At 41.7% G+C, this 26,135-nt stretch overlaps 1 protein-coding gene across 4 annotated transcripts in view; it reads right to left on the bottom strand.

Annotated features, from left to right (window-relative positions):
• Positions 1–26,135, bottom strand: part of PCNT (pericentrin) — a 64,178-nt gene that overhangs the window by 15,366 nt on the left and 22,677 nt on the right. Inside the window, exons 19-38 of one of the 4 annotated variants that reach the window (XM_050987531.1) lie at positions 25,150–25,616; positions 23,426–24,002; positions 22,567–22,800; positions 21,456–21,620; positions 19,689–19,835; positions 18,989–19,140; positions 17,537–17,751; positions 16,871–17,097; positions 15,467–15,629; positions 14,862–15,005; positions 10,589–10,818; positions 10,029–10,148; positions 7,184–7,411; positions 5,879–6,049; positions 4,565–4,717; positions 3,974–4,144; positions 2,602–3,714; positions 1,464–1,991; positions 715–811; positions 122–276 (exon numbers count right to left, since the gene is read on the bottom strand). In XM_050987531.1, coding sequence (XP_050843488.1) covers positions 122–276; positions 715–811; positions 1,464–1,991; positions 2,602–3,714; positions 3,974–4,144; positions 4,565–4,717; positions 5,879–6,049; positions 7,184–7,411; positions 10,029–10,148; positions 10,589–10,818; positions 14,862–15,005; positions 15,467–15,629; positions 16,871–17,097; positions 17,537–17,751; positions 18,989–19,140; positions 19,689–19,835; positions 21,456–21,620; positions 22,567–22,800; positions 23,426–24,002; positions 25,150–25,616 — 5,457 coding nt within the window. The remainder of the gene's footprint in view (positions 1–121; positions 277–714; positions 812–1,463; positions 1,992–2,601; positions 3,715–3,973; positions 4,145–4,564; positions 4,718–5,878; positions 6,050–7,183; positions 7,412–10,028; positions 10,149–10,588; positions 10,819–14,861; positions 15,006–15,466; positions 15,630–16,870; positions 17,098–17,536; positions 17,752–18,988; positions 19,141–19,688; positions 19,836–21,455; positions 21,621–22,566; positions 22,801–23,425; positions 24,003–25,149; positions 25,617–26,135) is intronic. The other 3 variants (XM_050987532.1, XM_050987534.1, XM_050987533.1) reach the window with 3 other exon arrangements.

Raw genomic sequence — 26,135 nt, 5'->3', positions numbered from 1 at the left:
TTGCAGGGTAAGCCATTCCAGAACACTGCTCAGTGTACATGTAGCAGCTATTTTACATTCCCATTTCCCTTCTGCTGTCCAGTTTTCATTTGCTGGTATGCTCAAATTCATCATACATCACCTTCATCTGTGGTGAGAGCATTTCCTTTTCTTTCATGGATTCCATGATATCTGGGATCATCCCCCGGTATCGCAGGTAAGCCAGGACAGGGGCATCCAGGTGATCTGATGTCTGCAGCTCCTGCTTTAGATGAGCTGCCAAGTTTGAGCTGCTGTCTGAAGGAAGAGACAACCCCCATCCCCACAAAGTGTTATAAATATGGAAAGAACCTGAAAGCAGAACAACCACTTGCAAAACAACCATGAACTCTTCTGCTCCTATGAACGCAGGGTCAGGTGGAGTTGGTTGGTTGAGATCTCAGTTAAGTTAAATTAAAAATCAGTAAAATTAAAAATCAGTTGCCTTTAGAACCAGAGAAGTAGTTAAATACTTCAGTCAGGACTCAACCCCCTGCCTCTGTCCTGTATGTAGATGAAAAGGTAAAAGCAGGCACAATATGCATTTATATATGTGTGTGTTTCTTAACAAAGAACCATCTGCCTAAGGCAGAGCTTTCCAAGAAAAGTCCCACAGTGAAAGGAAATGGGAGAAAGGAGAAACATGCTTTAATACTGAAGTTAAAAGGTAAAAGGAATCGACAAAGTTCAACTTACTGCTGCCACATCCATCGCTCATGGCAGATGCTCTTGATCTTTCATCATCTTGGAAATCAGAAGGGGTTAAAGTCAGATTATCAGCTTCTCTCATCTGCTGGAGAAGTTTTTCATGTTACTTTGGTTTTCTAAATGTAGCTATTGCTTTCAGTATTTATGACAACTTTTTTACTGGTCCAGATTTTAGCAAAAGCCTGCTTGATCCAAGTGTTAGAGATGGCAAACACCAGGATTAATTGCAACACTGGTGCTCCCTGGAAGACATTCCATCTCCATTTTTCCTCTTTTAAAAGTCTTAAGATACATGTATTTATTTAATTACCCATCAAAGCAAGGCACAGAAATATACAGCTAAGAGAAATTCTTAAGTACAGACTTTATCTTCCTGTGAAATTACAGAATGCAGACAATATATAGAAATATATGTATACAATATATTAAAAAATGCCATTAAAAGCCTCGAATCCAGTTTTGAAAGAGTCTCTTCTAACACTCAACAACACAACAGCTTGTTGAAGAAGTGGGGAGCTGTTAGAGCACACTGAGGTTTTACATGTTTAGTTTTATCAGAAATGAACCAGTTTTTATCACAGTGAGAGAGGAACTAATAATTGCATGTCCAGAACTTCACTGGGCCTACTGCCAGCAGTGTGTAGGTTTGGAGCCCATGGCCTCTCAGTGATCCCAGGGTGACAGGGCTGAGCAGTCTTGTTCAATAAGAATTAAATCAGACACGAAATTTCACTTACCAGAAGCTTCTTCTCCACATCTTCATCATCATCCACAGAATAGGTACTTGCAGAAAAAGCTGGAGATTTTCTGCCTGCTCCCACTGCTGCATCCCCACTGCCATTTTCATCCAGGTTAGAATACCCCAGTGACATGGAATTCACTCCTTGCAGGGATGACCTTGAGTGCACCATTTGAAAATCTGTGTTTTCAGCTTCTGAGAGGGGTGTCAGCTGCAGCACTGGCTGAAGCTCCAGGCTCATATCTTGCTTTCTCATGATCTCAGGCGAGCCCCAGGAAGACATACTTGCAATTAAATTCTGGAAATCTTTTGGAGTCTCTTTGTCTATGCTCAAATTGTGCTTTGGTGAATCAGGAGTTTGATGAATTTCCAACATTTGCTGGCAATGCTTTTTCAAATCTTGATCCCCTTCAGAGCTGTGGACCATGTCCAACTCCTGGCACAAGAGATTTTCCTGTGATTGCTTCATCTGTGCTTTTGGACTTTTATTGTGAATTGTCAAGTCAAACATAACTTCATCTTTTTGCTGTAATGAAACAACACATTAATTGTTTAATGGAATTTGAGGATGATTTTACAAACTGACAGACAGGCACTAAGACTCTTAACCAGCATTTATTACCTCTGTAAGCCACCCTTTAAAGACAGTAACTTGGTGTATGACAGATTTCTACAGCTCTCTGAAAAAAGGGACACCTGGGTCCTACTGCTCTCTAAAATGGAATGATTTAATAAGAATTTAAGAAGATTAGGTCACTTGGATCAAATGGTTCTAGAGAAGATGACAAGAAAGAGAACAAGTAAATAAGAATTTCTGAAAGGAGACATGAAGTGCTTATAAGCAGTTCCCAACACAGCCATCAAGAATGGCAAACAGTCTTGGTAGCTCATGGTGGGCTCATTGCTTGGCTTGCAGGTGCCCATCCTCTCACTCTCCATCCTCAACAGATCAGGAGGAAAAAATAAGCTGGAAAGAACTCACAGGTGGAAAGAAGGAAGGGATATCACCTACTAACTACTCTTGCTGGCAAAATAGAGTAAAATGGAGAAAACGTATTTATTCGGTTAATCTAGAAATGTATTACTAAAAAAAAATCTCCACAACAAATACTACTATTAAAAATCAAATAATGTACCAGTCTAGCAATAGGGGAAGCCAATACTCCAACTGACTGATCAATATTTGCTTCTAATTCCTGCATTCCATTTTTAAGGGCTACACCTTTTCTTTTACTCTGGCAGAATGGCTTGAGAAACTGAGTCTCTTCATGACCTACTTGATGCTCCAGCTTGCAAGATTCCAGCTGTGAAAGAATTTCAGCTCTTTCCAACCTCAGGGCTTCCAGCTCTTTCCTATGGGCCTTGATTTCCCCTTGCAGTTTAGCAGTGCTCCCCTGCAGCTCCTTGATTTCTCTCAGGTAAGCTACTTCTTTCTGATTCAGGGCTTGCACCTGGAAATCAAGTCTAGAAACTTCTAATTGAAGACTGTAAACATCTTGATCCTGACTTGCACCTCTCTTTTCCAACTCTGTTTGGAGCTCTGCTGCTTTTTCTGTCAAGTACTGCAGCTCAGTGCTGTCAGCTTCTCTTTGATCTGCCATTGTCTTCATTTGCATCTCTTTCTCCAGAATATTTGCTTCCCTTTCTCTCACCTTATCTTCAAGTTCTTGAACTCGAGATGTTGCCATCTTTGTCTCAGCCTCTCTCTGAGATAAAAGAGTTTGGGAAGCCCTGTATTCCTCCTGAAGTGCCTGGTGCTGGTTTCTCAGGGAGCTGAGCTCTGCAGCAGACTGCTCTGATGACTCTTGCAACTGTTGGCATTTTTTCTCCAAAACTTCCACTTCTGTCTTGAGCTGCAATTCCTTTTTGTCCAGCTGCTGCTGCAGATCTTCCTTAGAAGCTGAGACAAGCTCCAGTTCCTCCTGAAGTTCTCTCACTTTGGAGTGTACCAATGTGTTTCTTCTGGTTGGATCAGCATCACCTTGACAAGCTACCAGTCCTTTCTTCAGCTCGTTCTGAAGGTTTTCCACTGACTTTTCCAAGGTGTCTTCACAGAAATAAACTGGGTTGTCACTGTCCTCGTGACATACTGGTCCAAACTGTGCCAGCTCTTTCTGAAGCTTCTCAATGACCCCATGGAGCTGCTCCACCTCTTCATCCTTGTCCTTCTGCAGCCTCTCCTGGTCAAGGCGAAGGTGCTCCACCAGAGATCTGAGCTCTTCCATTTCAGCTTTTTGGTCTTCTGCAACCTAAGCAAAAGGGAAAAGTCTGAATATTACTGTATGCAGGCAATTATTATTGCACACAGAGTTTGCTTCTCTTCTGAATCACACAGGCCTTAAATCACACATTTAACAGCAGGAACAGCCACAAATTTCATCTGGTAGCTTCTCAAAATAATCTCTACTTTCCTAAGAGAATTATTGAACAGATTTCATTTGCAACAGGAATCTGCACACCTTGCTTCCCCCAAAATTCAAGCAAGGATCATATAGTAAGCACTCTTACTTTATTCTCCAGAGCACTCTGCAGCTCATGCTGCAGTCTCTTCATCTGCTCATTCAAGTGATCAATTTCTTGATTCTTTTCCTCAAGCAGTGCTTGTGGGAGTGACAAAGCTGAGGAATCATTAATGCCCTGGTCCTGGCTTTGCTTCACATGAAGTTTTGTTAGATCCTCCTGACCAGAAAAAACAAAAATCTCATTAGCAAAGAGGAGTTCATTTAAACATTCTCTGCCTTACTGTAATGAAGAGCTCAGGAACACAACTACAGCTTCTCTGGGCTCACACCACTGTGTTTGACTGCCCCAACCCAGAAAGTAACCTCAGCTTTTGATTTGAATCAAACCACTGCAGAAGATAATGCTAAAATGATGAAATGCTTTGAACTCTAGATTCAATGCACCAATCTAGAATTCAGGGAGGCTTTGGTTCTACAACACCCAGCATTAGTCTGGTAAAGGTAATGAAACGTTCTGATGGCAAGAGAAACAACCCAAAACCTGCTTACAACACCAGGAGGTGATGAAGAAGACCTCAGCACTCCAGCAAGCAGGTCTCTGACATTTTAGGCAGTGCACTAAGCTAGAGGAACCCACCTGCAAGTGTGCATTCTCTGCCTGAAGCTGCATGATGTTGGAAGTACTCAAGTTTTTTTGTATTTCTAACTGCAAGTTCAGCTGCAGTATCTCCTCATCTTTCTTGCTCAGGTTCTCTTTATATTGTTCTACTTGGTCTAGCAAGCTTGCAATCTAAAGAAAAATAAATGCAGAGTTGTTTCAATTAAGTCCTCCAAGATAAAACTTCATTCACTGTATTATTTAATGACAAGAAGTAACTTCAGCAAATTCAGTGATTTAAACTCTAATCAACTTGCATTAATAAAACATAAATAAATAAATATAAAAAGAGAGTAAGAAGCTTGTGTTCCAGCTCCTCATCTGCAAACAGAGTACTGCAAAGGTGGGTTTCTGCTTTCTTTTAAAAACAAAATCTACCTGCTCACAAGAGACCCATGAATCTGTGCTGTGAGCAATCAAGGCTCAACTGATGTCATGGGAGGTGACAATATGGGACAAATTAGCATTTGATGTGCAACAAAGACAAGCAGTCAGTACAAACCCCACCTTGTCCTCCCAGAAGCCAGAGAGGAGCCTTGCAGTGCCAATCCCAACACTGACAAAGAGATGATTCAATAACCACACTTTCTCTGCAGCCTGATGTTGCCATCCACTGATTTATCATCCTTGCCTTAATGGGCAGCAAGGTATGGTGGCTTTGGGAATTGTGATTGTTGAAATCAGACTTCATAACAGAAATGGAAATTCCATCTTGTGGAAATTAATTTTTATAATCTTGTTCTGCTCTTGAAAGAGTGGTGTACAATAGACTGAAGGACCACTCCTGTTTTTGTTTTTACACATCCTTAACTGGACTATGTTTCTATAGCACAGATATTGTAATAATATAAAAATACAGTGGGATTGTGTATACATTTATTCTGTAAATCCAATAAGAGTTCCAGATATTGTGAGCAATCTTCTCTGTGCTTCTTCTTAGCTTGACACAAAAACTCACCACAAACATTCTCTCAAAACAGGTTAAACTGCACCAATAAGGTGTAAGAATATATAATAATTATCTCAAATACAATTATAGAATATATAAATATATATATAAAATTATATAATAATTATCTCTCACTCTCAAACAAAAACTTATCTACCTACTTCAGCTTTGGAAGGAAAGGAAAATCAGTTTAGAGCTGACAGAGATCAGTCCCAAGGTCACGTGAATCAGCACAAGACAGTTCCCAGCAGGGAGGGAGATGAACACAGAACAAAGCAAGAAAAAGGAAGGTTTGCTGAGGCCAAAGCAACTCCCAGTCTATAGAACTCTCCCAGAGCTCTCACCTCTCTCTCCTTGGCCTGCAGTGCTTCCTGCTCTGCCTGCAGCTGCTCCTTCAGCCCTGGGGCAGAGCTGCCATCCAGGGGCACTCGGTGCCTGGCCTCGTCCAGCTTGGACTGCAGGGCAGAGATCTGGATCAGGTTATTGTACTGCTGCTGCTGCAATGCCTCTTTGTCCTGAAAAGGATTTGGGTTCACCTTAGAATCAACTGCTGCCAATACACAAACCTAGATCTGCTGAAATACTTCTCTGGCCCTGACACCCCCAGTACAAGGAGAGCAGTTCATAATCCCAGTGGCCTGGAAAGAAACAGGAATTCAAAACAACTGAAAGCTTTTAGCTCATTTAAGTTTTTACTTTTTGCAATCCAAGTTTAGCAACTCCAGAAAATTTAAATTACACTTTCTCAGTGACACAACACTTTATATGTTTAAGAACATAACATCTTGTTCTTCTAGCCATTTCCAAATTTGCTATACCATCTATGTGCTGAACTAAATCTGAGAGATGAACAGTCTAAGAAATGAAGAGTTCTGGGTAGATCAAAACCTACTCAAACACATCAAGTTCAGTCAGAATGTGATAAAGCAGCACTAAGTTTGTCCAGCCTGTGATCTGCCAAGCTACCACAGCTCATTTTATTGAAAAAAAGGATTTGGTTTTTGATCCTCCTTCTTTCAGTCCTTCTCAGGAGCTGGATCAGTCCAAGGAGGAAAGGTTCCCTTGGGAATGGTCCAAACAATAAGCATACATATCTGCACTTACTGCAGATGTTTGGTAACTTTTGCTAAATGGATTGTAGCCCTTAACTCTAGGCTGTGAGTAACTCTGTAGTAGTAACAAAGTGCTACAAGTTGTGGACTATGGCAAACAGAGCTGGCTCCAGCCCCAGTGCAAGAAGGGCTACAGATTAAGATGATTTGATTTTAAACACAGTAATTATTGAAGACCCTCAGTGTTCAGGTATTCAGTAACAGCACCTTCTCAGCAGCTTTCAGACAAGCTCAAGGGCAGTTCTGAAGCAGCAAACATGACAACTGATAAAAGCAGCCTTCAGAGTGGGACTTGGAGTCATATTTAAGTCTTACAAGTAATATCTGAGTACATACCACTTACAAGTACTATGTAAGTCTTTATAATGGACTTAGAGTTTGCAGAACCAGAGCTTGTTTAAAACTGTGGCTGTGATATTTGCCATTAATACACAGTTGAACTCAGCACTGTTTGCCAGACAGCAAACACTCCTGACAACCCCATAAAGCCACTGTCATCTAGTGCCAGCCCCACTGAAATAAGGACCTACAAATTACCTGCTTCAGTTCAGTTTCCACTTTCTTCATTTTCTGCAGCTGCTGTTCCAAGCTGTGCACAGTCTTGGAGACCTCAGCACCACTGAGCTTCAGCTCTTGGATCTGTGCCACCAGATTTTCTATCTCTTTATCACGAGCCTCAATTTCTTGGTGTTTTCTCTCCTTTTCTAGTAACAGCTTATTGTAATCATCCATCTTCTCTTTTATTTCTGCTTGCAGAGATTCTACCTACACAGAAATCACAGCATACAGCTGTTCAGGCAATATGAACAGATTTCCTGCCAGCTGAAAGCAAGAGTCATTTCACACTGAAGGAGGTTTTACTAGGGATTAAAGTGGTGCTAAAATCTCAGGTGAAAATAAACTATATATGCACAGAAAGTAAGAAAAAGTTAGCTTTCTGAAATCTTGTTTTCCAAATGCAGCAGCTCTTAGACACATGTCTGATGACTCTCTCCACATCTGCAGTACTCTCAAAGTACAAGATGCAGGTATACTCTCAAAGGAGCCTTTTGGTGATGGGGTTGCTTGGCTTTCAGATTCAAACCCCACCAAGATTACAGGAGTTATTAATAATAGCACTGGAGTTCCTTCTGGGACTTCAGAACCCTCTTCCAATATTCCAAGGAACTCCAGTTTAGTGGGAGATCCCAAGAGCTGAAGGATAAATATGCAATCAGAGAGACTCCCAGGAGTCAGAGGACAGGTGCTTAGCTTTCCAAAAACCATTTAAATATGAAGAGGAGACAAATTTGGAATTTGAGCTGCAGGAAAACAGTCATTCATTGATCCCAGTAATCAGGTGAAGACAAGGCCAGGAGCTTTGGTGTGACAGACTAGCTCAGGGTGTGATAAGGTCATTTAGCACAGTGGAAGCAAACTCAGGCAGAAGAGCAGTGGGAATGGAGAAGGAATTTGGTCAACACCCATGAGCAAGGAAGATGGGATTTTACAAAATAAATGTTTTGTTCATTAAAAAGTGTCTGAACTGGTGTAAATCCCATTAACATTATGAAATGGAAATTCTTTGCATTAACATAAATCTTCAAAGTATTGTGCAGATATTACTAAAGCAGGAGAACACCCTTGAGCAAACCAGAGAGTCAAATAACAAACAGGGAGAGTGAGTGTAGGAGACTGGTAAAGAAAACCCAAAATTTTGAAGATTACATTTTCAAGCTGCTTACAGGCACTAACATTTCCTTGACTGTATCTCACTCTCATCTCACCAGCAATTAACCACTGCTAATCACTGCACAGGTCTTACAGTAAAGCTTCTGGGTATAGAAAAATCTTCTACAAGTCTCATCTTCCTAATGCTACAAAATTTTGGCATCAGAATCCCCAAACTATGACCCTTCAGCCATAAAAAGCATGTTTTTAACACCCTGTTGCCAGAAAGCTGCTGCTGCCATCCTGTAGCTGAGACACTTCCACATAACCTTCACTGTCACAGGGCAGCTCCCAAGAACCAGTCAGAATCACTCCTTTCACAAAATACTCCCCCTTCACTGGGAACATACCTTGGACCCAGTAAACACCAGACACTTGTCAGAGCTGCCACATGCAGAACTCAGGAGTTCACTTGAGCTGGTGTGGAGTGAGCTGAGCACTCACTGATGTTACTGCATGGAACAACTGAATAAACAGTGACATTTCCTGGCACAGAGTGCCTGCATTCCTCACCTACCCTACAAATGGCACTGGCCTAGCTACCATCCTTGGGTGGCTCTCTCCAAGTAAGTTTTCATCCTTGCTCAGAGAGGCTGCAAAGCTGCAGCATTCATTTTTGTCAGCTGTGCCCTCCAGCATGGAAAATTCATTCCCTGGAAATTCATTCATCCTGAAGATATGGATGTGCAGCTCTAACACTGAGGTACACAATTCCATAGCTACACATCAATAGATGGAGATGAAATGAACTCCTTACAAGTTTTGGTGTGAGCCAGGCCACAAACAAAAGGCACAGGTTTATCATCACCATTCCAGTATCTTGGTTTCATGCTCCAAATTTCAACTTCTCCTTTTACAGCAAAAGGCTGTTCCAGTGAATAACTGCCTGTGACACCTCTGAGCAGTGAGCCAGGAGAGCTAAGTACCCATGTACAGGAAATTAAATTGAAAGCAGTTGCTCATTCCCTGCCAGAATTCTGCCACCCTAAAACCTGTATTTTTAGCTCCAAGTCATGCCTTGACATATCAAGAAGAGGAAAAAAGCTAAAGCATATTCTAGAAGGGATTGAAAGGAAAAGGAAAGAAAAGTTAAGAGACATTCATGCTGTTTTCCATACCTGTAGAATCAATTAATAGTTCTGTATAATGTTCATTTATGTGAAAAAAAAAAAAAAACAACCAGTCAAAAATAAAAAAAAGGCAAAAGTTAATCTTTGAAGCCAAGCATCAAACAAACAAAACTGTGTAAACAAAGACTCATTTATAAACTTAAATAGGATGAAACATGCAGACAAATGACATCTCTGTTACAATTGTTTAGGTGGAAAAAATAAACTTATTTAGAACCCAGAAGTCATTTCTCAGCTGAGCTTCTTAGAGTGGAGTGTCTGTAGTGTTTGTCCTCCTTGGTTTATTTAAACCCAGGCACAGAGATTCCTCTAAACCAGACTCAGGAACTTCATTGTAAAGCACCTGCAGCAGTTCTTTCCACCTCCATAACAAATAATATAAATGTACCCACACTGCCTAAATGTAGTTCAATCAGCTGGGGAAAAATCTGCTCTCTGAGAGGAAAACAACTCTCCCAGGAGCCAGACCCCCAGGAACATTCAGCTTTGGTATTTAATGTAATAAACAAACTCTGCTGGCCACCAAGTCTGATTTTACTCACCCTCTGCTCTCTGGACTGCCCTGAAGTCTGGGATTTTGCTGACTGTTTTAACTGTTCTTCCAATTTCTGAATTTCCTGCTGAAAATCATCTCGTTCATGCTCCCTTTCTATGGCTTGTTCCTGTAAACCCAGCCAGAGAGAAGCAAAATATTTCTGAAGATTTCACTACAATCTTGAGTACAAGAATAATTGGGGTTTGTTTTTGTGGGGAAGAAACTGCTAATTTAAACAACAATTAACTTTTAATTAATAATTAATCAGGACTACCTTCTAGTAGTCCTGAAAGCACATCTATAATGACAGGGAACTGAAAAAAAGAGAAAGCACCTTTTTGACTACAACATACATATAAACTACAATTATCATTTCACAAAAAGGAAAAATTACCCTGCAATACCACACAAACTGATTTTTTTCTTCTTTCATGAGACTAGTAAACCAAGGTCCTAATTTCAACCAAAACTAAAACTAGAGCCCATTTTGGGAACCACCTTGCATGTCTCAAACCAGCAGGAGAATTTACCCCCTCCAAAGCCACGGGAATGTGGTCTCTGACTCACATCCATGAACTGCCGCTGGCTTTTGAGCTGTTTCTCAAGAACTTCAATCTGCTGTTTCAATTCAGTAATCTCCAGTAACTTTGTAGCCAGGTCTTGGTTGCTTTGCAGCTGCTCCTCCAGTTCCACCTCCAGCACCTTCATCTGAGAGCGCAGGGTGGAATGGTCCTTTTCTGCCTGACACTGAAGCTCAAGCTTCTCCTTGGACAGAAATTCTACTTCCTTGAGTAGACCTGAAGAACATAAAAACAATAAAAGCTGTCAGGGAAGGGTACAAAAAGTCAATTATTTCGGATGAGCTTAAATTTGGGTATTTTAGACGGCATCAAAATAAAGAAAAATATTTATTCTTCAGGTGGGCTGTAAGAGATATCCTACACTGCCCTACCCTAAATCCCTGCCACCCTTCTGTCCCAAACCTCTCCTTAATCACAGAATTCTCAGTTCCTCTCAACTCTCACGCCAAGATCCTCCTTTTCCCATCCACTATCCAGTCTTGGCTGGTTTCTCCAGGGCCCCTGCCTTGTGCCATGCTGGATACTGGTCCTGCCCTCTATACTGGTGAGTCAGCACCCAGACCATCTCTCCAGGGGCCACTGGTGCCCAGGCTGACCCTGAACCAGCTGCTATGAAAAAACAAAGTTACTGCATTTCTCTGAACCTGAGTGGGGATGAAAACCCAGAGAAAAATCACCTTACAGAAAATCAGTGCAGCTCTGAGGTTATAAAGGGAAGAAAGATGGCACATATTTTTCCTATGCAGACTGCAAAAGAAATACCAAAAAGGGAAGTGGACATAACTCTTGATAACTTGAACAATTTGAGGTTATTTACAGCTACAAACTGCATTTCAATCAGTTGGATACATTGAATACACTGTTTAGGAGACCAAACTAAAGACTTTACTGTGAACACTCTTGGAGAAAAGTGACTTTAATTGTGAATATAGTTAGTAACCTGAGCAGGAAAAGAAACCTGTCTATTTTCTATCAAAGCAAGGACCTGCAAGAACTCATGATTTTACTTTCCAAATGTTCTATTACTTGTCTCAGATGTTTTTGGTGACAAGCTAAAGGTAAGTCTGGGATGCAGCAAGGACCTTAAGAAATCATCCAGCCCCGTTTCCAATTCCCTTTTTGAGGTATGCCCAATAAAATGCATGTGATTTCTGACACCATGTCATTACAAGCTGCTATTACAAAAGGCTACCACAGCCTACCTACAACATTTTACCCACAGATATTTAATGACATTTCTAGACCCTTGAAACTAAACAAGAAATCGTTAAAATTTCCCTGTATAAAAAGTGTGACAGGCTTGGAATAATGCAACAATATTTACATTACACATTGGGGAAAATGTCACCCCAGTGAGGACGATGGAAAACAATGTGAAGAGTCTGTGCATTCATTGGCTCTGGAAATCAAAATAAGCCAGAAAAAGAGAAACAAGGAAAGTCTGGGACAATACCATGGACTACATGAGCTCCACAGCAATCCTGCTGTGGGTTCCAGTTACACTCCAGCCCCATTTCACTCCAAGCACTAATTATAGCCTGTGTAATACCCACAGGGCAATCACTCTGCCACACCCCCTACTTTTTATCTTATTTTTAAATAATCACAAGTTCATTTGGTTGGGGATGTAGCTTAGGCTCCTGCACAAGGCATGAAGTGAAGACTTTGCCCTAATTTCTCTCCCAATCCCCTTGGAGCTGTATTATACACATAATTTATTATATGCATCATGTGATGCAACAGAAAAAAAAACATAAAACCCAACAATATCTGAATTCTATTAGGAATTATACACATAATTATTATATGTATTATACACATAATTTATTATATGTATCATGTGGTGCAACAGGAAAAAAACCCCATAAAACCCAACAATATCTGAATTCTATTAGGACACCAAATCCCAGCCATAGCTGCATGACAGAGAATATCTTCTGGCAAGCAGGAGATGGGAATAATGTGAATAAAATAGCACTAGAGTGTATTTACTAACACATGGTGCAGGAAGGAGGGCAAGGTCAGGTGCTAGAGATATTTATGATGATAATTTGGACACCCAAAGGAAGGTCATGGATTTAGACTGACCCTGAGAAAAAAAGAACTGGTATTGGGGAAAACAAGCACAAGAATTTTGCCTGCTATATCCTAAGAAACATTGTTGATGGCTTCTTTTTTAGCTTCCAGAGGAACAAAATAGTGATTAGGTAACACTGACCTGCACAGCCAGTCACCTCCTCAGACAGAAATGCAAATTAAGTGAAAAAATAACGAGGCAAGCAGATTTTACCTGGAATCAGCAGTATTTCATAGAAAGCAGGTATCAAATTCTGGCAACCTCTAAACTCAATCTTTCTGACAAATTTTCCAAGTTTTTAAGCCCAGTTCCCCAAGTGTATACACAGAGCTTCAAGCAACACACCAAGAGATGATCAGCTGACAGATTTGTTTCTCTGTAGAGACAAACCTGTTCTATCAATGCTACTGCACATCATGCAGTTCCAGCACACTCCCTCCCACTCCCCAGGTCATTAGCAAATGCCAGGCTCATTCCAGAAGAGGTTTAATTAGCAAGGCCATTCTACTCACATTAGTACTCCACATGAACAAGAGGAGATGTCAGCTTCTCAGGCAATGAGCCCATGTCAGTCAGCTCCAAACAACATGACTGGTATTGATCATCTTTTCCACATTCTACAAACAATTCCAAACCTGAGGAGAAGTGCTCCAGCTGCCTGGGCTGAGGCAAAGGGGATGGATCTCAGGGCCTGGCCCTTGCAGCAAAAGTAACCCTGCAAGTTCTAAGGAGCTGCTGGCAAGAGCTGGGCTCAGCTCCTGGGAGAATGTCAATCCCAAAATACACCATAACCAGCTCTGCTCTCCAGAGGGCAGCAGCAAATGGCAGGACAGTGAGGTGGACACCAAAAATAGGTGAAATTAAAAATAGTGCTTGAGGGAGATCTGAATGGACAGAAGGAATAAAGATACAGTAAGGGGTAAGAAAGCTCAGTGCAGCTTTTTGACTCCAACAGGAATTTATCTGCATAACTTTTTATTCACCTGAGTGATTTGGTTCACTCAGCTCACACTCCCTGGGGAAAAGAAAAGGTCCAGAAACAAGAGACAGTGAATATGCAAGGATCTATGAATATATATGGGTGCATAAATAAAATTAATTTAAAAACAATAGGAGAATTATATTTTGAGTAGGCCACAAAACATTCATGGCAACTATGAATTTATCAGATCTAAATGTTAGCCACTCAGGAGTTATGAATGCAAAATTCAGGAAGAAAAAAAAATTCTCTTTCCATTTGGCATCTACAAATTTGACTACAGCACTTGAGTTCCAAAATCAGGGTATAACTCCAAGGATCCTTCCTGCTTATTTCTGTTTCCTCCTTTCATTTCTTTACTAGCCTTCCCTACCATTCTGCTTTTCATTTTTTCATTTTGACCTACCAATCCATTCAGTTACATTTCTCTCATCCCCCTCAGACATCCTTCAGTTCTTGCTGCACTTTTTTTGCTCACACTTTGATGTCACCTCAAATACTTTTCTTTTTCCCCTCCCTTCTTTAACTTAATTTACTCATTTTGACAGCTGACTTTGTATCACTTTGCCACTTCAAACAGTCATCATTGAATTGAATATTCCTAATTTTGCACCACAGAAATCATAGCTTTTTATGGCCAAGATGCTTATAAACCCAGTAACCTGTCAGGCCTAATTATTAAGTACTATTCCTCATTGTTAAAATAAAAGTTATCAATTCATTCACTCAGCATTACAGCAACACAGCAAGAAATAAAATCCACACTTGTCATTACAAACCTGAACCTTCTTTTTGTGCTACATTAGCAACAGGTGCTCCTAGAAATCAAAGCACAGACACAGGGACAAGGTGAATAAGGCATTGTGACCCATTTCATCTTCTAGACCACCAAAAACATGCAGGGGACACAGAGGGGTGCAGGGGACCACAGAGGGGACCACAGAGGGGACCACAGAGGGGACCACAGAGGGGGTGCCAGCCTTCAGGCATTTCATCTTTATTGTGCTCCAAAGCTCCTGCTGCCCTTGGTCCATGTCTGCAGAGCTTTCTGCCTTTACAGGAAGACCCTCTCACCTGTGCACCAGCCTGAGCTGCTCACTAGGTCACCGAGCCAGCCTCTGCAGTGTCCTCCTGTCGTGGATCAATGTGCCCTGACTGCAGACAGCTTTGTTTTGAGTTAAGAATGTTGTACCCTGTACTCACCCAGGATTGCCTGCTCCTGGGTGAGCTCCTGGAAGCGTTCCCTCATGTTCTCCAGCTCCACAACGAGACGACGCTCAGATTCCTCTTTCAGGTTTAGGGCCTCTTCTAATGCAGCTTTTTCTGCAACGTAGCCTTCAATGATGCCTGGAAGCCAAATCAGAATGCAAATAAAAGCCACAGACAAACTCACCTACTGGGAAAAAGCAGCTTGAAAACACGGCTAAACAATTTTTGCCAAACAATGGAAAGTGACATGAAAAGGAAGAAGATGATTTATCTTTACACTGTAGCCAGGCTTTTGAATATCTTAAGGAATAAAATGTACCACTTAATGTATGCTAAGATTATGAAGATTTTATGAGGCTGACCCATCACAAAGTGTCTCCAAATCTGCAGGATTCAAACAGGGATCATTAAGCTTTGATGGCCTGGGATGAGCTTCCAACACATCCTCTGCTAAGGGCTGGTGTTTCAAGCAACAGAATCTCCAGAAAGTAAGATCAAATATTCGATTTAGAGCCCAAGAAACGCAGGAAACAGAAAGCACATTCCAAATGCTGGGAGGAACAAGCTGTGAGTAAAGGACCCTGCGATCCATTTCTCACCCTCTGCCTTGTGAAGCTCTAGTGCCAGCTGGTTCTTGGCCTCGCTCTCCTCGCTGAGGCACTGCAGCAGCTCCTGGTGCTGACTCACCACCTGCGCCGTCTCCCGATTGCGGCGCCTGAACTCCTCCTCAAACTGGGCATGGTTTTCGTGCATCTTCTCCAGCTGCAAGTCAACAATTGCCCCAGCATCAGACACTACAGACATTGCAACAAAAATCTCAATTTTTAAATACCAGTTGTGCATTAATTCCAAGTTTTGAAGGTTCATTTTAGTACTAAGCTGACTTTGCCCAAAACCTCCGGACACTTGGCGAGTCCCTCTGCTTGCACACCAGTACTTCTGCCACAAGTCTTGCTGAGGAACATGAGTTTCTTCACTGGGCATAAAGACAAATACCTCCCTATTGGCTGAACTGCTTAGCTTGACACTTCCTGAGCCACTTGAAACTCAAAGTATCCTTACACATAAATTCTTCAACAGATTCAGTCAGGACTAATACACAGTGAAGTCCATCTATCATCAGCTTTCCAAGGAACACCACCTGTAAGCAAAGTATGCTGGACCACAGCTGATGAGGGTCACCTAGAACCCAGACCTGCCATGGCTTAGCCAACTGCTTCAACCACAAGTTGGCTATGTCTCAGTGGAAGCATCATCAGTACCTAAGAGCAAATTTATGCACCTCATTCTAGGAGGGATTTTTGAAGACAGTGAATATATTTCACACAGGCACATATCTCTGGGTTTCACAAAATACCCAAGGAGTAGATTAATTTCAGACACGTTTTTCCCCTTCCCATCTTCACTTTAATTAGGGACTTCCTTACCCAACAAAGTAATTCTTGTCACACTAAATTAAATCCTCAGATGTACACAGTGCTTGTGAATCTACCCCAGATGTGCAGTTTAGACATTGCAAAAATCACTATGGAAATAGTGCATTCATAGAAGAACTTGAGTAAGTGCATCTCCTTTTGTCACAATTAAAGCAGCACATAATTACAAGGACATCTGCCTGCTGCTATCTACACTTTCCCCAAGCATTCTGACATGGGACTGAATTTTCCTGAACCTGCTTATCAGTGTTGAAAAGGCATCAGTGTGAAGTGTGATAAAACACCCTCAAAAAACCTCCTGGTCTCCTGAAGTTACCAAATGAATTTAAAATCCCAGTTTCAATCTACTTCAGGTGACCAATCCATTGCCTTCCCACAGGATCTGTTCCAAGGTGAAATACACAGCCTTAAAACTGATTGCACACTTCTATACACAAAACCATGGAATGCTTTGGTTTCAAAGGGACCTTGAAAGACCAGCTAGTTCCAAACCCCTGCCAGGAGCAGGGACATCTTCCACCAGACTAGGCTGCCTCTAGATCACTTGTAAAAGATTAAAAGCTTTACTTGTTTAGTTGACTCTGTAACCAGTTCCAGGAGTCTCTCCACTGCAGTGCGCAACCGATGACAAATTTTCAGTATGGCTTCTTCACTCTCACACACCAATTCTGGCTTTGCCAAAACACTTTCACATAAGTATTGGCTCAACTCAGACACCTCATCAGTCCCTGCAGACAGCTGGTTGTGTTCTGTCAGAGTTTCATCAAGCAGCTCCTCTACTGAAAACAAGGAAGCTGTTGGAAAACACAGCAAAGTGACAGCTAGCCACAAAACTGCTGACACAGAAAACTGACATCAGGCATGGACCTGGACATGCAGCACAAGATGAAAACCTGGACACATCAACGACTCAATGCTGAAAAATCATGAGGGTTTTTCACCAGGTTTGGCAACCTTGTGCTATACATCAGGACCTGGAACTCTGCATTCACCAAGTCCATTTTCCTGCCCCGTGATCTAGCCAAGGTTTCCTAACAACACTGTAGTAGTTGCACTGTTAAAAGAATCAAACAGATAACACTGGCAGACACAATCTTAGTGTGGAGCAGCTCTGAAAGACACAAACACTGCAAAAAGAGATTGTCTCTGATCTTCATCCATACAAAAGGATATGAAAAGGCACTTTTCAAGAATATGAACTGATTACATCCAGGTTTGCTGATCTGTACTCACCTTTTTCTAGGTGATGGTTTTCTTTGGCTTTGAAATACTGCATGAATCCCATTTCTTCCACAATACTCTGAGCTTCTTTAGCATCTCCAGAAGGCAGACTGTCATCAAGGCAAAGCCCAATCTTGCTGCAGATGAGGTCCTCAATAACTGCTGTGGCCTTCACCAGTTCCATGAGCAGTTTCAAAACGTGCTGATAAGATTCACGCAGTTTTTCCCTAGAACAAAAGCAGATTGAACATGTGAAAAATTGCACACACTTGATTTGAGAGACACTGAAGTTACTGTAAACCTGACAGTCTAAAATGGGTATCTGCCATGGTTGGGCAGTTATCAGGGAAGATCATGCAGATGACTCACAAAAACCAGGTCATTTTTAAAGAGCTGGCACAGCTGATGCTTTCTGAAGGCTGACCTAGAACAGAGGCCAGACAGAGCTAAAGAATAAAGCAGGGATTTATTAAAGGCCTCAATGGATCCACCTTGGGCAGCACCAGAGCCAGGCCAGGGCTGCACCCAAGATGAACCAAAATGGTCACAAGATGGACAACTGGTCATGGGATCTCTCACTTTGAGAAGTTCTGGTCCATTTGCATATTGGAGTTAATTGTCCAGTTGTAGCTATAATTATAAAGTCCCATCCCTCTTGATTTTCTCTCTCCAGCCCACATTGTTTGTGCTCTTGGGACTGAGATTTGGATCAGTTGTCCTTGGTCCCCAGCTGGAGCAGGAATTGTTTTGTCTCCCTGCTCTGTGAAAAGAGCTCACCATCCCCTAATGTGAAGCTCACTACACACTAAAGCAGCACAGAAACTGAAAAATAGAAAAGCTAAAACCTGAGGCATCCCAGCAAAACACCTTTGCCATCTCCAAAGGTAGATGACACTACAGCATCTCAGCCTTCCATAGCTATGGAAGCACCAGCAAGGAAGACACTGCCACAGCAGGAGGAGCAAGGAGTCTGCTACAACTAGAGGGTGTTCTGGCAGACCTGACAACAAAACTCTATTTCTATTTATCAAAATATTTTACTTTTAAGATTAAGCCAGTTTTGGAAAGATGAGAGAGGGAATTCTTGAAGCTTATTCAACGTGACAGCTTCTGTAATCCCCGTGACACATCAAACCAATCCACTCCATCTGAAAGTCTCTTGGTCACAGAACCTCTCTCCATTTTTCAGATTTCTCCAAGATTGGAGACAGCAGAAACCCCAAAACACCAAAGTCTTCATCATGCTGAAAGAAAGAGCAAGAAAAAACCCCCACTTGCTCTTAATGTCAGAATAAGTCGTTAATTTATAAAACCTTTAAATAATTTGCAAATAAAAGCAATATATCATCCTCCAACTCTACTATTTTGAGCTGGCTTAATTTTGCCTAGTTATTGATTTAAGAGAAGAGAGAAAACAAGCAAATAGAAAAGCACTAAGCATTATGGAACCAAAGCTGAACAAACCTTTCCTCCTTGGACTGCTCAATATCAGATCTCAGCAAAGCCACCAAATTTCCTCCTTCTTGGTTTTCCCTGCCCCGCCACTGCAAGAGTGCCTCCAGTTCAGAGTTGGTCTCCCCTATTTCATTCTTTAAAGAGGCCACTGTCTTCTCCAGCTGTGGAAGCACAGTGACAACACAACAAAGTCAACAATTGCACCTAAACTTTGCTTTATAAACTCCACCTGAAAACGAGTTTCTAGAAAAATTACTTCTCTCCTTATATTTATTTTTTCAGATTACACCTATACCAGATTAAAACATATGATTACATATAAATAAAAATACATATTTGTAGGTGTGTACCTACCCCCACCTCCACATTTTGCTGAAAAACAAATTACTGCCCTTGTCAGAAACTCTGTCTCATCAGTAAACTAGGAAATAAGTCAAAATATCCATTTGGGAGAAAACTGCCAAGACAGAAGAGCATTCTGCTCCCATGCCAACATTCTCAATCCTCATCAAGTCCTACAAGAAGAGCCTGAAAGAGTAATGCATTCCCAGCCAGGAAATTCTTGGTGTTACTCTGCTCCCCCCAGTCTAACATTGCACAAGAATTATACCTGCAGTCTCTCTACACACATGGAGGCAGAGCCCTGTGCTAAAACACACTCCAAAAAGCACATTTAAAATCTTAAATTATTAAATTATTTCCTCCACACCTGGTTAATTATTGCTGCTCTTTCCTCTAGCTGAGCTGATAACATTTCTTGTTCCTTTTGGTGAGCAGCCTGTGCCTTCTCCCTCTCCTGAATCAACATCTGCTCCTTGTCATGTAGTGATGCCTTCTTTTCAGCTTCAAATTCTTCCTGCATAAATCACATACACTTGGATTTACTGAGAGAAGAAAAAGCCCAAACACCACCACCATCCTCCAAAAAAAACCCTCCAACATCCCCTGTATTTCTTCTGTATTCTTTAGAAGTACACATTTTGCCTCTCAGAATAATAAGCAGTAATTACACACCAACACCTCCAAATCAACTAAATTATTCTGAAACTGATCAAAGTCAAGAACAGTGTGGCCAGCAGAACCAGGGCAGTGACTGTCCCCCTGCACCCAGCACTGATGAGACACAATTTTATCTATGAACAACAATACAATACACCAATTTTTTACATTGGCAAGTCAAGAAAAGAGGTTTTTCCCCATGGCAAGAAATAAGATTTCAGAGCAGAAGACCTGCAGTCACCTGAACTGACATGGATCCTGTGCAGAAGACTGAGCCAGTCTTTGCCCCATGCTCTAGCAGGAAGGTAAAAACGGGCTGACACAAAGGGGTAGGATGAGTTTCCTTGACCTAGAACATGGCATTTGTGGACAAAATCTCCAAAGCAGCCTGCTTGTTCTTCTCAGAAGCACTTAGGGACTAAGGCAGAGCACAGACAGCAATTCTGAATACCTCAAATCTGCTGGGGAGGCAGAGGGAAGAACCAAGGGAACAGGCTGGCAGGAAGAACTGCACAGCAGCACAGGGGAGTGGGAAGGGAAAGGCTTGCTGTAAAAACCTGAATCAGCCCACAGCACAGCCCAGTCTGGCACTGCAAGGAGATCCAGCCAGCCTCTTCTGGCACAAAACACTGGTTAGCAAGTACATGAGGAAAAAAACCCAGCTGAATCCACAGACAGCAGGAGAATTAGCCCTAGAAAAGTCTCAACAGAAAGTGAAATTTCTGGTGTTGCAAATGCTGATTAAGGCAGCCTAAGAGAAAAAAGCAGAGATCATCTCTGGAGTTTCTGTATGACCCTCAGTCCAGCCCCAGATTCTGGGGGCTGAAGGTTCAGCTGAGGACAGCAGTGCCAAATATACCTGCAGCAGCTTTGCAGGACACACTTGTGCCCTCTGTTTCACAAGACAGCTGCACCAGGCAGAGAGAGGTCAAACACTGATCAGGAGCACACAGAGGGCCAGAGGCAGGGAACTTGTTATGTTATCATGATGTTATCATGAAAGCAGAGATTAACAACAAGAGCAACAAACAAAGCACCTCATAGACAGAGAGCTCCCTGCCAGCCCACACTGGGTCAAAGCTTAGATAATACTGAATATTTTGCCACATAGACACAGTCTGTGCAGTAGATGTGGGATGACAGAAGGGCACAGTCTCTGCAGACACACTAAGAAGAAAAAGTCTCAAAAGACAAACTGAACATGCACACAAGGAATGCTGCTCAGTGCTTTGGTTTTGGCTGAAGGACACCTCACATCCAGTTCAGGACTTGAAGACAACCCTGTGGTAAATTGCTCACAGAACACTGCTTTATTTCCAGTGCTGTTTTTCTAGTTCTAACATTGTGAAGCATGGGAGACATCTCACTCAGACTCTATTTTAGAGGCTGAAGAACAAAAATCTTACACCAAATGCTCTTTTTTCAGTGAAACACACTCCCAGGGCTTACTCAGAAGAGCATTTTCACCAGAGCCTACCTTCAGCTGTGCAATCTGCTGTTCCAGCAGCAACTCTGACTGACACTTCAACAGCTCAATCTCCTCCTGGAACTGGAGCTGCTGCTTCAATTTTACCTCCTCAAATTGAGCCAGAAGAGCTGTTCTCACAGAGTTTACTTCAGAAGCTGATGCAGAAGCATACAGCTGCAGACAAGGAAGGAATATCAAATATTTTAGCCACAGGGTTAGAATTAAAGACAAAATGAACTCAAACCCATCCAGCTAAACCAAATTCTGAAGAGTACATTGACAATCCTCAAGGTCATGCAGGGCTGCTGTCTATCATCATGCTGAGTAAAGAAAAAAAGCAGGTTGATAAAAATAGATAAGCAACCAAGCATGAGGTATCGAGTATCTCCTGTATTTATGAGACCAGCAGGTCAGACTAACAAAGTATCCCTGACTTATTCTTTCCAACAGTCACTTCCCTCAAAGAAATTCAGAAAAATAAAGAGGAAAGAGAGGGGGAGAAACACAGGGAGAGCATATTTGGTTAAGATGTGATTTCCCTTGCTCAAATGGGAGCAAGCATTACACATCTCTGTTTAATGCAATTATCCTGGGATACAATAGTGAAAGGTTTGAGAGATTTTTGGTCATCTAGGGTTTTTTTTCCTACTGTTTTCTCTAAGAAGAGTCACTGTAGTCATCAGAACACAAATCCTGTTTCTAGGATAATGTGCCTGAAGACTGAATCACCTACAGAACCTCCCAGGAAACTAATGAAACTTTCTCCCCAGGCAATCTATCCTTCTAGAAATGATTTAAGAGTTATTTGGAACATCACCAAATTTTCAATTTAGTAATTGAAAAAGCAAAAGTTAGCAATATTTTCACTAAATGTGTTCTGTGGCTCTAGCTGGATAAAGCTCCTTTTGTTTGTGACTTTTCCTACCACATGAGTGTAATACAACACCAGTGCCTGCTTGCATCTGCACAAGTCAGACTGTGTCCTCTTACTGTTAGCACTGTTAAAAGAAATTCAAAGACCATCTACATGTACAGCCTCATTTCTAAGCTTACTAAAACTGGGTTTACTTTATGATAAAAGATGGATGGGTTTGGGTTTAGGTTCTAGCAGCATTCTGACCTCTTGCTCTTGTTCATGCTGTGCTTTTAATTTCCCCAGTTCTTCTTCCAGCTCCCTGGAGTACTGCTCCTTATGTTTCCTAATATCTGCCTCGTGGAGATCCTGCAGCTCTTGGAGTGCTCTCCTGTGCTTCTCCTCCATCTGCAACACTTCCTCACGTAACAGATCCAGAGCCAGGCGTTTTTCTTCTTCCAGCAACTGCCTTTGATTTCGAAGAGCTGTGTTCAGATCATCCTGTGTGAGCAGTAATTAAAAAAAGGGGAGAGAAAAAAAGAAGTACAATGATCTTTGCAACCCATTTGTCAAGCACATGCTGTACCAAAGCTTTTGAAGTAAACAGGAACAAGATTGTTTCATGAAGAATGAGCATACATACATATACATACTCTCCAAAACATTTAAATGGGTTTATTTTTCTTATCCAGCAAAAGTTTTGTAAATCCTTACTTATTTGGAAGGATCTTTAGATTCCTTCAGACGTGGCTTAACCTCCAGAATTGCATTTACTTTGGTCTAATCACTTTCTGAAGAATTACACAACAGCTCTGACCAGGAAGAAAAGGTCTGAACCACAAAATGGAGACCCTCCAATCTTCAAGACATTAAAAGATGGACCTCATTTGTGCCTTTTCCACAGATGATACAGAAAACTCACTAGACTGAGCATTTGGGGCAGGAAGCAACAGATGGATTTCATTTTCAGCTGAGGTTTCCTGGTTCAGCTCCTGTTATGGCCCCACACAATGTGTCAGTGCTGGCACAAAGGGGTTGTGAAAATATCCCCTGAGAACAAGGGAAAAGGGGATCCCACACAGTGTGCCCTGGAATTTCACCTCCTCTGCCAGGTTTTCTGACTCACCTTATGAGCCTCTTCTGCTTCAAGAGCCATGCTTTTAAGCTTTTCCATATTAACAGTAGCTAGCTCAATTCTCAGATTATTTTGGGAAAGCTGAAGTTCTTCAGCATGCTTCAATTTCAGCACCTCCATCTCCCGAAGCAGCTGTGCCTGATGGATTTTATCCTGCTCTTGGAGCTGCTCCCTGTGCTGCAGCTGCAGCTTCTCCAGAGCCCTGCTGTGCTCATCTCTTATAGTCTGAATTTCAGCTAGGTAGGAAGACTCCAAGGAATCCAGATTTGATAAGTGTTTCACCTCCAGCTCATCGATTTGGGCCTGGTGCTTTGTCTGTAGTTCAGCAACACAACTTTCGAGCTGAATCTGCTGTTTACTTTCCAGTGTAGATTTAAGTGTCTCAATTTCAGCTTGGTGTTTTGCCTGCAAATCAGCTGTCAGGGACAAAATCTGCTGCTGATGCTTCTCCTCTAACTGCTGACTTTGGAGTTCCAGCTCATCTACGTGTTTCTCTTTCAGCTTTTGGAGAAGAAGCTCTTGCTCAGTTGTGAATTTCTGAGTCATTGCTTTGTGCTCCTCCATAAACCTGCATTATTCCCAAGAAAATTAAGAGACTATTGTCAAAAAAGTCACTTCTTTTTAAAATAATTGAGCTAATAAACAATAACCCAAGGAAAAGAAATAGACCTCACTTAGCCTTTACAAGTTTTACTTGATGCTTCAAATACAGAACTAAATTCAAAGCAAGCCACAATGACAATTTCATAGCCACATAATTAAAGGTTTCTGCAGAGTCACTTGGGAGTAGCTGGTTATTACTACAGAAACTGGCACCCCTATAAACTTAAAAATACACAGAAATGTGTTGGAGAAGTACAGCCCTGACAGTATCTCATGGTGGACACATTGCTACATCTCAAAATGCTGTCTGCAAATAAATGAACTGTCATAACCAACACCTCTAAAAACATCTGGGAAAGACAGACATGAAACCACTGTGGAGGTCTCTGTGGGACACCTGGGGGCTCCTCCAAACTCAGCTGAGTTCTGTTTAAAGCTTGGTGCAGGAGATTTGCTATCTGCAGTGCTGCCCTTGACTGCAATCAGCAACTACAGCATTTCTGCATGCAGACACCAATAATTAAAACAAACCCAATTATCACAAGTTAAGTTGCTGCTTTCAGTGCTTCCTTACAGTCATTATTTCTCCAGTCTTGTTCTGTGAACATTTTTGGGGAGGGAAGAAGGGATAATTTTGAAGCAAAGCATGCAAATACCAACAAGTGATTGTTTACTTCTTTTAATTCACTTGAAACAACAGGTGTAGGAAGGGGAAGAAAAACAGGAGTTCCAGCACCTAACCAGAACTACAGAATACCAAAGGAGGCCCCATCAACCTCAGCATTCAATGGCTAGCACAAGCTTCATTCACCAGGAAAAGCTTGGTGACATTCATTGCAACTCTTGAAAGACATTTGGAGAATTTTTCCACTTCTGTGTCCTACTACACTTCTCTCTGAAGGCTTTCCCATGATTTCCAGCTGTGTTGTACTCTTAGCAGGCAAAACTTGACTGGATTTTGTTGGCTAGACTAGATGAAATGCCTTTGCACAAAGCCAAGCCTAGAGCCTGTGAAGTCAGACAGTGCCCTCAAGTGACTGCCTTGCACTACCACAAAGTCTAAAATAAGACAAAGCAGCTCTCACAATGAGTGAATTCTAAGGGAAACTTACTTCTTTTGTGCTTCCAGGAGTTTCAGTGCACATTCTTCCTGCAGGCAGAGCGTGGCCTTCTCCATTTCTTTTGCCATGAGGGCTTTGGCTGCCTCCAGGTCAGCTTGATATTGCTGCTGAGCTTTCTGCACAGCCTGGGCACCTGCAAGGCTGTCCTCCAGCTGCTGCAAGTTGTTCTGCTGCTCCTTCACCAGCTTCTCCAGCTCCAGAATTCTGGCAGCTTGGTGATCTTGAAGCTGAATCATTTCAGCTTCACGGAGTTCAAACTGTTTTTGTAAGTTCTGCTTCTCAGATTCTGCTCTGGTTTGCAGTTCTGTGTGCAAGAGTGATAACTTCTCTTCTGCCAGGATTCTCTGGGCCTCACTTTCACATTGCCATTTCTTCTCTTTTTCTTTGTACATAGTCTCTATTTTCTGGACTTCTTCTCTTAATTCCTTTTTGTGATCCTCAGCAATTTTATATTTTACCTGTGAAGACAATTATTTAAAAGAAAAAAGAATAAACCACCAAAACCAGACTGAAGTGCATGAACACTCTCAGCCATTTAAGGTTTTGAAAAGATTAAATTCTTGTAGTGGAGTAACCCTTCCTAATGAAAGTAAGGCTGAAATGACCATTGATAAACTGGCATGGATTAAATTCAATGCATTATTAAGAATTAACTTGGATTATGAAGATAAGAAAAAATTAAGGCAGAATTCTTGAATTAATATGGTACTCTATGATGATTTCTCTTGAGGTCACACCTTCTTTTCAGGAGTTCAACTTACACAGCTATGGGCATCTTAGGTGTTTATATTAGACATGAATAAAAATCCCTTTTAAATTTCTTTTAAAAGCCACATAAAAGAGATGTAGCACAAAACCAGAAGCCAAAGCAACAAATGATTGCTCCATTAGAGAAGGCAAAACCAGACAGTCTCTGCCCTCCTCCATCAGTTTGTGAGGCTGCAAAAGGACACACACACCCATGGCTCTTTAAAAAG

This window comes from Serinus canaria (assembly GCF_022539315.1).
Source record: "Serinus canaria isolate serCan28SL12 chromosome 7 unlocalized genomic scaffold, serCan2020 HiC_scaffold_29, whole genome shotgun sequence".
NCBI lineage: Eukaryota > Metazoa > Chordata > Aves > Passeriformes > Fringillidae > Serinus > Serinus canaria.
This window is presented reverse-complemented; position numbering and strand designations above follow the sequence as displayed.